General features: G+C 35.1%; 1 protein-coding gene across 5 annotated transcripts in view; it reads left to right on the top strand.

Moving 5' to 3' along the window:
• Ddr2 (discoidin domain receptor tyrosine kinase 2) overlaps positions 1-12518 on the top strand; it is a 151777-nt gene that overhangs the window by 125880 nt on the left and 13379 nt on the right. For all 5 annotated transcript variants that reach the window (XM_071618237.1, XM_071618235.1, XM_071618236.1 and 2 more), the window contains 4 exons: positions 2942-3125; positions 7137-7380; positions 9678-9740; positions 10591-10721. In XM_071618237.1, coding sequence (XP_071474338.1) covers positions 2942-3125; positions 7137-7380; positions 9678-9740; positions 10591-10721 — 622 coding nt within the window. The remainder of the gene's footprint in view (positions 1-2941; positions 3126-7136; positions 7381-9677; positions 9741-10590; positions 10722-12518) is intronic.

Here is a 12518-nt window from a genome sequence, read left to right as displayed (position 1 = left end):
TAAAATGAAATTGAACAGTTTAGTTAACCATCAGCCAAATTTATATAGCAAAGTAGTAGATGAGAAGTAGAACAAGGATTATGCCATATTGGGAGGAATTTGAAGGTCAGGGCCAGGAGGAACAAGAAAAGGAGAAGAAAGAGGAAAGGAAGAAAGAGAATGATGAGGAAGAGTTGTTCTGCTTATTATTATCATCATTATCAATATGATGAGCAATTAAACATTTTTAAAGTGGGGGAACATGATCACTGTGCTTTAGAGAGATTAACCAAAGATTATATTTGAATAGAATAAAAAATTAGGGATATTCCTAAATTCCAGTTTTGTCAGGAAAAATAATTAATGACCAAGGCCAGAATCATGACCTTGGGAATGGAACTGAGGGTCAGAAATTCTTTTACAGGACATCAGCCACCTGATTGGATGGATGTAAGGGATAAGATAGTATGATGAAATAAAGAGATGAGGTATGACAGTCTAAGTGACTGAAACAATGGAGCTGACATTATTTGCCCAGCAAACACATTTTGAGGGTTTAATGTGGATGCACTCTCGGTGACTGTGAAAGAGAAGTACAGCTGGCAGAAATGGAAAACCTGGACGAAATATTTAGTTTAATAGGAGATGAAGATAGATTTCGTTTGGGATATAAGTCAAAGGGATATTCAAAACATTCAAATGGAGAAAAAAGAAAGTTAGCTGAAAATATAGCTATAGACCCCAAAGGAAAGATCAGATAATTATAGAAATGTAAACACTAATAACTGAGATAATCACATTTCTGATTGGGATGTGGCTGAGGAGATCCAAGGTACTTAGATAAGGGTCTCAGGAAAAAGAGTTGTTATGGATAAAAGACAGAAAATTACATAACATCTATTGAAAGATTTATAGACAATCCAGGGGCATTTTTGAACTTCATCATTCTGTTAATGTTTCATTAGCTTGTAAGCTGAACTGTTGGATAAAATAACTTTATTTTGAATTCTGGATCTGCCATCATAAAGAGTTTAGAATTATGGGGTTCAATTCATTTTTTGACAAACTCCATTTGACCCTGTCCATCTAATCCTACATTGTCTCTGGTTACCACACTTTGTATCATATATATTTGTCCAGATACAGTTGTAGTAGATATTAAAAAATGATGTCTTTACCTAGATTGATGGAGAGCATGACCTGCCTACCACCATGCAGCCCACTTTAATACAGGAGCAGTATGAACTCCTCTCCACAAATGTGTGTGTGTGTGTAATTTTTTTAAAATTTTTCTTTAGTCTTGTTTGTGTTATACCAAATTGAATGGATTACTTTTTGGAAAGTTTTTATAGTACTAATGTTCTAAATTTAAGGACTATGTTAAAAGAAAAAACTACACACAATTTGATGGAGAATTAAAATCAAATGGTTATGAAACAGTGATAACCGTGGACAATTGGCTGAGATCATTTTAAAATAATTGTGTAATTCAGTTAGTGATTGGAACTGACTTAAAGACAGATATTATATCTAATATGAAATCATAATAATTTTTAATTTTTAAAAAGTTATAAAATAACTTTTAATTTAAAATATTATGAGTGATATATGCTCATTGTAGTAAATTTTAATACAATATAAAGTTATCTTGGAAAGTTTTTTTCTGTATTCTCCACTTAATTTTTATTTTGGAGAAACTGAATAATCATTCCTCTTAATTTGTGTTGCTTCTCTTAAAACTTTCATGAGATTTATTTTTCTGGGGACAATGGGAACTACATTTATCACAAGTAAACTTATGTTCTCCTAGCCTTCTGATCTGTAGAGAGAAGAAGATGGCAAAACCTTGGAAGGGAGATCCAGGTCACTGTGGATAAGGCCAGTCAAATTTTATAATTTGCCAAACATTTTTATTGAATAAATATAGCTTAAAGTGTATACGCAAAGCTGGCACAATCCATCTTAATCTTTTTTTTTCCTTACAAATTTTACATACTATTGGTTCTGGCTAGAAACTTTAAGGTCACATCCAATAATGCTTGAGAATGACTATTGCAATCTCTTCTTTTAAGAAACTCCTGACATATCTTTCAGAGCTTGAGGAAAGACACATTTCACATGATGAGTTCCTGCTCTTTCCCACCATAGAAGGAAGGAAGAAGACCTTTTTATGTCCTACATATAGTCAAATTATATAAATATACTTACTTATGTCCCATACAGCAGTCAAACAAACTCAGCAACTCAAAACAGAACCTCATACTCAAAAGTAGAAAAGGCTATTAAGCTCAGAAACAAAATTACCCGAGACTCTCATGAAATCCGTGTGTTTTGCTCCATGGGTCTAGTATTCTACATATTTACTTAAAATTAAATAAAAATTAATATTTAAATTTTGTAAGGATAATTTTTCCCCTAGTTAAATTAAGTTGTTGGAGATGTGAGGTATACGAGGACATGATTGGCTTCTCTGAAATTGATTCACTGAATAATGACAACACACAGTCAAAGGACAGTCAGAAAAATTTCTAACAAGCTCTGGGTATATTTATTTAGTGATGGGACAAGTGCTACTATGTATGGCATTCATTCATTCATTCACTTATTAATGAATTAATTCTTCAAGTGGATTTGATAATACTGAGTCATTACATATTAAGACATTATATTCAATATATGAGAAGAGATTATAGAAAACTTTTCATATAAATTATTATTTAAAACTTTTGCTATTAAAGTGGTAAGCATTGAATTTTGTAAAATTCATTTATATAAACTCTTAATTTTCCATTGATGCTGAGATAAATGAATCACTACCATAAATAAAACTGAGTTTTTATAATCCTTCAGTGAACATCTAAGATTATCAGCTCTTAAAAAACTCAGAGTGAAGCAGTTGGGTGAATGCTCTTCCATGAATGTGTAATTAACTTCTTTCCTTTACCTATCTTAATCTGAGCAGCATGACTGAAGGACTGGGCCAACTGACAGATGGGGTGTCTGGCCTGGATGATTTCACCCAGACCCATGAATACCATGTGTGGCCGGGCTATGACTACGTGGGCTGGCGGAATGAGAGTGCCACCAATGGCTACATTGAGATCATGTTTGAATTTGACCGCATCAGGAATTTCACTACCATGAAGGTCAGTGGAGTTAGGTATGGTGGAACTTATTCTAGGAGGGTAAACTCACAGTGTGGAAGAGAAAAGGTATGCCAGGAGGAACCCTTAATGGGTGCCAGCAAAGCTGAATTCAAATACACATTCCATTAGTAACTAGTTATATGCATTTCAAAGTTAGTTTATCTCTAAGGCCTGTTTATTAATTTGTAAATATTATAAGGATTGGGCTAGGACAATAGTTCTCAATGCCTTCCTATCTCTTTCTTTTCTTCCTTCCTTCCTTCCTTCCTTCCTTCCTTCCTTCCTTCCTTCCTTCCTTCTAGCAACATTGGAACCAATGTGTACATTTCATTAGGCACAGCAGCTATTTTGTCATCCTATTACTGTTGTTGACATTGACTACTGCAGTTGAGAGAGCAGTTAAGAGAGAATAGATCTCATCATAATGTACATCCACAAGACTGGGGTCCTAATTAGAATAAGATATATTCAGTGCTTGTATGATTTTATCAAAATGGGCTCTTATTGTCATGTATAACTGAAAATAACCAATAAAAAATAAAAATTAAAAGCTTATAAAAAAGAGAGAATAGGTGAATTTTATTATGTAATTGGATAGAGGCTAAAGGTTTGGAAAAGATCTAAAGACTGGGCATGTTAATTCAGACACTTGAGAAGAGCTGGGGGAGAAGACCCAAGTTCCATTTTCTGAAGCAGGACCTCACCAGAGAGCCCAACCTTGGTGTTAGAGTTGAGGAGATTTCTGTTAATAAAATTATGTGTTTCCTGGTACTTAGCTCAAATAATTATTTTCCTTTTCTCTTACTCAATCACAAGTCTGTTTCAGAAAGAACGGAATGGAAGGCAAGAACAAATATGTAAAACTATGTGGGAGTGAAATCCTATGTTATTTACTTGCATTCCAGGAGAATTTCCAAGATATCTGTAGAAGAGATTATTAGTTTCTCCACAGGACACTTGTCCAACACTTTGCAGATTTCAAAACATGAAAAATCTGTTGAAGCTATGGATGCTATTTCTTTGATTTTTTTTCTTAGCCTTATTCCATTCACCTATGTTCAAAAACTAGAATGGTTAACTCACACCAAGGAAGGTATTAACATGTTTTCATGCGAAAAAGTGACCAGATTGGTTGTTAAACCTGAATTCTAAGCTTGAGGTAAATGAGGACTCAGGAGTGTGAAGGAAAGCTGTCTTGATGGATTAATAAAGAAGTTGCAGGATGTCATGCAAGAACATGATTTATGAAGGAGTATGAGGGGGTCCTCAAAATAAGCCTTGAGGAAAAAAAGTGGGAAAATCACACATAGATTCCTATTATCTATTTTTTATCCCCATTAATAGTTTGGTGCAGGTTATTAGTAAACAAAAATTAGTGCAGGTCTATTATTGCCTCTATTTGTACTCAGTCTTCAGCTTTAATATTTATTTTCTAAATTCATCCATTCTTCTGTTTGTTATTGTCAACTCTGTTTGAAGCATATATGGTACTACTCAGCTCTGAATGTAAATAGTTGAATAATAAATAGTCTGTATTTTGGAACACAATGCAGTTCAGTTGAAGAGGCAATGTTTATTTGCAGAAGCAGATATTATGGGCTGACATAGGACTCAGAAGAAGGAAATGTGCGTTGTCATTAAGGGTTTCTAGTAATGCAAAACTTGCGATTCCTTGAACAAACTAGGTTTCCAAAAGAAAAATGCATGTCTTTTACATTTCACCCAGATGTTAGTATGATGATATCTCCCAATTAGATGAACAGGTATTCGTTAAATTAACAAACATTAACGATGATAACAGTAGAATCAACATATGCTCAATCTGCTATTTTATTATTCAAGAATAGCTCTTTGGCAGTTGTACAACATAAGTGTGTGTGGCTGTCTGTAACCCATTATTCTTCACAGGTGTTTTTTTTTTTGAGGGAAAAGAAAGGAAGAAGGAAATATGGATAGCGACAAAAATACTTTAAAAGAAAACTTATTTTTTGTCCTAAATAATGTCTATATCCATATGTACCTATGGACATGTATGTAAATTCACACATAGATACAATTGAGAGATTACCTAGTATAATAAATGATGAAATTATTTTTACAATCTCCATAAAGTTATACTGTTTAGTCAATAGACACTGATCTTCTAGAATCTCCAGGATTCTGTTCAATAAATTATCCCAGGTCAAAAATACCCAAGAGCTTAAACAACAATAAGAAAGTGTCAGAAGTATATATGGAGCTGATTCAGGGAAGTCTCCTGAAAACCAAACAGATCTCTAGCATATTTTGACTTTTCTGAGGTAAATGAAAAGTAAAAGATGACTTTCAGGGAGTTTCTAGAGACTAGTTTTTGCTTCCTAGACAAATTACTACACATTTCTCAACTTTGAAGTATGGTTAAACTATACCATTAAGATATATTAATGCATTTAAATGCATTGTTTATTAAACAAATATGTAAAACTACATGGGAATGAAATCCTATGCATTCCAGGAGAATTCCCAAAATATCTGTAGAAGAGATTATCACCTTTCCCACAGGACACTTGTCCAACACTTTGCAGATTTCAAAACATGAAAACCTGTTGAAGCTATGGATGCTGTTTCTTTGATTTTTTTTTCCTTAGCCTTATTCCATTGGCCTATGTTCAAAAAACTGGAATGGTTAACTCACCCCAAGGAAGGTATTAACACATTTTCATCAGTAAAACATTTGAAATGAGAAAAATCCAAAGGGAAAAGTTAAGAAGATTTGCCACATTTCTGTGTGGCATAATAAGTGGAAAGAGCACTACTAGCTCATAGGCAAGTCAAACTTCTCTGATACCAGTGTGTCACTGGTAAGTAAAAGAGTTAGACTAGATGATTTTTACAATCTCTAGTAGCTCTAACATTCTATTCTTAGAGAACTCTGGTGTGGTCTTCAGTTATTGAATTTCTATTATTGCTGATCTTTCAACTAAAAATAAATTTTATAGTATAGTCCTATATTGATTGTATTAAAATTAAAGGGTTATAACTCAGGGCCTATGTAACATATTAAAACAGAAACAGAAAGCATATTTTGTGAATGACAATTCTATCTTTTCAACCCAAGAAATCCTTAAATTCAATGGATAGTGGCCAGCAAAGATCCATTTCCACATAAGACTGAGTCAGAGGAAATGTTACTGAACTACCACAGAGGCTTGAGTCAGTTACAAATATATACACTTCATTTTTGCGGGTTATAAAATACAGCAATGTGCTACAGAGAGACTGTTGTGGAATTTCTGCTCCTGATGGCCTTAACCACCATATTAATAACTGGTGCAATCATGACATCAGGCAAAAGCATGCCAATAAATTTCCCATAGTCCTTTTTTCTCATCTCAACAGTTACTTATGAGAAATATTTGATGACTGCATCAGAATAACTTAAACTGAATTTAATTAAAATAGATGATTAACTCTGTATCTCTGGCTGAAAAGTTCTGATATTTGAAATAAGATATCCAAAAATATGAAATTGTGTTGGTTTATATATTCTCATCTTTCAAATTTCTTACCTTCCCTTGTTGAAAAGGAGTAGTCTGGCTTTGGAAGGAAGTAGGATGGCAATTTATCTCAAGCCTAGTTCAGAATAGCTCAAATAGGAGTAAATAGCAACTGTGGTTGAGAGGATCTTAGATTTAATATTCAGGGCAAGTAAGAGCCTGAGAGGATGGTGGTTCATCCCTCATTTAACAAATGAGGATATTGGAGCCCAGCAACATGAATTGAGGAGGCATGCAGCTGCATCAAGGTAACTGGGGTTGCAGCCCAGGTTTTATAAGAACTGATCATTGTATCATTGTCACTATGAAGTCCCTAGAGAGAAAAATGCAGAAGTCTGCGGATCATCAGCTATTCACCAAGGGTGGTGCTCAAAGAAACAGGCAGGTCTAGGATTTTTCTGGGTTTGCTTGCACCATGTTCCTATGTGACTTAGCTGGCCCAACCTGTCACTCACGTGCTTTTTTCCTCTGCCAGGTCCACTGCAATAACATGTTTGCTAAAGGTGTGAAGATCTTTAAGGAGGTACAGTGCTACTTCCGTTCTGAAGCCAATGAGTGGGAACCTAATGCAGTTTCCTTCCCTCTTGTCCTGGATGATGTCAACCCCAGTGCTCGCTTTGTCACAGTGCCTCTCCACCACCGAATGGCCAGTGCCATCAAATGCCAATACCATTTTGCTGACACCTGGATGATGTTCAGTGAGATCACTTTCCAATCAGGTAAGAAGCTTGAGGCCCATAGGGAAGTCAGAGCAGGGTGATTAAGGATGAAGGCACACATCTAGGCTTCCACTGGCACATCTCTGAGAATATCAGGGTTGTATCGGTGGTTTCTCACTGATGGACAGAGGGAATGCTTTGTGTGACTAGGTTTAATCATGGAGGGGTAGGGATGAAAATGGAAGTGAACAGAATATTTACTTGACTCTTCTTCCTTACACATTTATCTAGAAGAGATATGTGGTAAAGAACTTAAAAATGATGGCGCAATCTGCCAAAAATTATACAAACTAAGACTATTAAGGTGAATCACACCTAAGTATTGCTATTCAAATGAAAATCTCTATTATACATGAAAGTAAATAGAACAAGGAACCCCATCTATCACTTAACTTTACTAACTGTCACTATTTGCTATTCTTGTTCAGTCTAGTCCTCTTCCCCCCACCCCCCCGCCCGTAGTATTTTAAAGCAAATCTGAAACATTATTTGATTTTACTATTAACAATTCTGGAATGAATCTAAGAAAATAACAATATCTTCATAGGCATAATATCCTTATAAAAACTCAAACATTTATTAATAAACAAATCCTAAATATCACCTAATATAGTATCCATAAACATTTATTAGTAAATGATTCCTTAATATCACCTAATATCCTATCCATATTCAAGTATCTCTGATTATCTAATAATGTGTTAATATAGTTGTCTTGTTTGATTCAGGATCAAATAAGGTCATCTTGGTTATATCTTCTAAATATCTTCTTGAATCTAAAAGAGTACTCCCTTTACCTAAGAAATTCATTTTGGTTTGATTGGTTGCTTTCTGTGGTATTATTTTACAAGAACCTCTAGTCTCTGTCATGTCTATAAATTGGAAGCCTGTACATCTATAGGCTAATTTGATTCAAGTTTGATACTTATTGTGTATTTTGTGTTGAACCTCATCATTGGTATGTAATACTGGATTCCATCACTTTCAGACAACTAAAAGTGATTTCTGGTCTCAGATCATTTTCTCTTCATGGGAAAGTTCCCTCTGAACCTTTACTTAGGTTTTGACCTCCTGAATCACTGGGATTACAGGTGGGTACCACTGTGCCCACCATCTGATTTAATTTTTAAATTAAGAAAATTCCAAGAGTTTGCTTATTAAGATGTACTGATAATGAAATATAGATTGTATTTAGAAAAACAAATTTGATACCTAAATGCCTTCAGGCTAGTGGTTTCATTAAGAGTAAACAGACTGATTATGTTACATGAGTATCAGTTAAGAGCAGAAACCAAGATGGTCAAAAATAGTGCCACTTAATACTCTGTTAACTGGGGGACAAATAGATTCCTATCTATCTTTGGGGATACCCTTGGCACAGTAATTGGTACACTTACCTTATTTTGACTAATTGTAGCAATGGACTATGGATTTTGGCTCCTGGGGCCTCTTGATCTTTAAATTCAATGCCATTAGTTTTCACTGGAGACTAAGGACTCAGTTCAGAAAGTACATGTTGATGCCAGACACCTTAATTTCTATAGTAAGGTTAAGAAGAAGAAAAAATAAAATTTTTGAAAGGAATGTCTCTTAGGTGAGAATGTATATTCTAATTTTTGACCCCTTTGTTTAGACAAATCAGAGGGAATAAATTAGTTGTCAACATCTACCTGGCAAATACACTCTTGAGGCCAAGTCTCAAAAGCTGCAGCATCATAGCAAATATCAATATCTCTGATATGAATATTCTCTCTCTAAGGATGGATGAAGTCTTAATTTATAAGATAATGACTTTGGGAAATAAAGCATAGTGGAAAAACTTTTATGGAAACATTTCATTTTCATGAAGGAAAGAACTTCTTTGCATTATGTCTATCCCACGTCCACTTACCCACTGTATTCTGTCTACATTTTGCTAAATTTGTGTCCTGCCTTCTGTGCATATTTTATGATAATGTGTGGTCATAGCTCTCTAAACCTCTTAACTTTTTGTTCTTGAACACCTATGATGTAATAGTTGAAACTAAAATTTTGCAAAAGAAAGGTCGCCCTTACTGTGGTTATAATTTTATTCAATGTGTTCATGATTTCATTTTATTTTGTTTTTAATTGTCATATAAAAGTTGTACGTATTTATTGAGTACAGTGTGGTGTTTTGATAGTGCACTCATTGTGTAATAATCAAATGAAGGTATTTTCACTAAAGTGATTTCACACTGTGCTAGGTCACAACCCTCAGATAAGCCACTACCTGACTATCTTCTCCCCAGCTCTGACTCCCTCTTATTTTGTAACAGATGCGGCAATGTACAACAACTCTGGAGCCCTGCCCACCTCTCCTATGGCACCGACAACCTATGGTATGTGTGATTCCTAATTATAAAAATTAAATTGAAGTCACCTCCTGGAGGATGAAGAAGGGTGGAGATTTGCAAAGGCCTGACTGTCTGTGTGGGAGGCTTGATACCAGGTGGCTTTGGATGAAGAGTAGCCCTTGAAAGGTAGGACAGTCCACCTTCAAAGCTGAGAGTTCAAACCTACTCTCTTCACTGCTCATTCATGTGATTCTTTAGCTTGGGGAGACAGAATTTAGAGTGTTCCAACTGCTCCATGAAAGTCTGAGAACCCTGGGGCAGGAATAGAGAAAGAGATATTCCTAAGTGAGACCCCATGGTAGGATCTCAATAAATAGGAAGAAGTCTATGAAACTAAATAGTGGTCTCGTTAATTGAAGATAAATATACAAAAGTATATTCTTTGCTTCAGGCGGTTATTGACTGTACCAGCCAGCAATCTGGGAAATATGTTTGATTTAATGTTTCCAAAGAGGATTCTCAGCAATCTTTGCCTATTGCAAAGAATGAGGAGAGTGAAACCAGTTCCTCACTTGTATTTCATGGTCTGTGATTAGGTCTATGCCATGGTAATATAGGAATAAATTGGGGGAAGAATGGGAAAGCTCTTCATTACCCAGTCTTGAGACATGGGGAAAGGGAGGCTACTGTCTCATGAAGGGGTACTGTAAGAGATAGAAGCAAAGTAATAAAACAGTAGCAAAATCAAGAATAAGTAGAAATGTTAAGGTAGATTCTTTGGAATTATCCTGAAAGAACAGAGTTCACCTCCTTCCCCCCCCTCCAGATCAGTCCCTGATGCTTTTATTTTCCCCACAAAATGATTATATTCTCTGCCTTTTCTTCCTGGCTACAGATCCAATGCTTAAAGTCGATGATAGCAACACACGGATCCTGATTGGCTGCTTGGTGGCCATCATCTTCATCCTCCTGGCCATCATTGTCATTATCTTGTGGAGACAGTTCTGGCAGAAAATGCTGGAGAAGGTGAGGAAGTGCATAACAGGCATGGGACAGGAGGTTGTGCCTCTCTTTATTAAGCTGTTATTGCCCGAGGAGTAAAAAGGCAGATTACAAGAGTTTACAAATGGCAAAGGAGTCATCAGAGGCTACAAAGAACTATAGAAATTGAGAAGTTAGTTGCTGAAAGGAACCAGAAAAAGAATTAGCTAACTTAATTTCCTTATTTTTAGAATGAAGATTTTGGAACCTCCCTAGAAATCTCAGAAAATGCTTCCTAATACATTAAAATTTCTACTTGGACAATTCTCATGAAAATTCCGATTCACTTGGCTTGGGGTGGAGTACAGGCATTTATGCATCTATCTATGTATCTTATCTATCATCTATCTATTTCTTATTTCTATCTATGTATCTATCATATATCTATTTCTTATTTTTTTCATTTAAAAAGTAATTTTGATGCATATACAAGATTAAGAATCATTCTTCTAATGCTTAGCTAAAATTTCTGATAGTGCTATTGAAATTCTGTCTCTTCTTTTTGTTTGTTTTTGGAGAGAGTGGGAGAGTGAGAGAAAATGAGTAGAAAAGCATCCAGCCTCGTTAATATACAAATCAAGTTTCTTACAATTCTATCCTTATTTCTTTGTGTATTTAAACATTATGATTATGTGTCTTTCTGAGTCCTTCCTCTTTCTATCTAGGTCAAATGATCTAAATAATTTTTCATTACATTTATCTATTGTTTTATAGTATATAAGTATAATATTTTATGTATTGTTTTATATGAACCTCTGAGTAATGGTGAGATAGGCATAGTGGTTATATTAAAATTTTTTTTTATGAGAAAATTGGATGAATTCAAGGTCATGCAGCTAGTATAGTGTCTTTTATGCTCTTTTCAATTGCAAATATTGAAATATGTTGCCATCTTTCTTCCAAAGTTACATTTTATCATAGATGATATTAACTCGATTGACACTGCTTCTAAGTGTCTGATTCTCTTGGGCCTGCTGCCAATGTCCTTAGGCATAAACACCACCCTTGGGGAATGAGTTTTTAATGGACAGGGACTGACATGGTCATAGAAACTCTGGGCTGTGAGGTTTTGAACTGCCTATCAAAAGAAGGGGACAGGAAGGAAGGTATTGTCTGATTGATTTCTGTGTTCATGTAGAAGTATATTCTAGAGGAGGATAAGCTCACCATAGAATGGGCTTGAATCTCTAAAACTCTTTGAATGTAGACAGAAGAAAAGAAGAAGAGCAACCCAGATGGTTGACCTGCAAATCATTCTGACCTGTTTTACATTCGGATTCTTGAGATGGTTGAGGTTTAATTTAAGATTTTGGCAAGAATATTCATGGAATTGAAGTCTCTTTGCTTCCAACAAGGATCTCTACCATTAATCTGAAAACACTTTACCTAAATAAACACTTTAGCTAAATTAAAGCCTGATATAAAGAAGATTTGAACACTGAAAGAAAGAATCCACATAGAGCTCACCAATTTGTGTGACTATGTTTTAAGGCATCTATGAGATGATATCAAGATCTTTGCTCTGGGTTGGGGTTGGGGTTCAGTGGTAGGGCACTTGCCTAGCACGTGTGAGGCACTGGGTTCAATCCCCAGCACCATGTTAAAAAAAAAACAAAACCCAAAAACTAAATAAACAAAGTTGGAAAAAAAAATCTTTGCTTGTTTAGAATGCTGGAATACATGAGGTATCTAAATAAGGAATTCTAGCATGAAGGGTAGCAAAGGGTGGTAGTGATAAAAGATGAGAGACTAAAGGCTCATTTGGCAACTTTGATTCTTACT

This window comes from Marmota flaviventris, chromosome 10 (assembly GCF_047511675.1).
Source record: "Marmota flaviventris isolate mMarFla1 chromosome 10, mMarFla1.hap1, whole genome shotgun sequence".
NCBI classification, from domain to species: domain Eukaryota; kingdom Metazoa; phylum Chordata; class Mammalia; order Rodentia; family Sciuridae; genus Marmota; species Marmota flaviventris.
The sequence above is the reverse complement of the archived record's forward strand: the minus strand, read 5'-3'. Positions and strand labels throughout refer to the sequence as shown.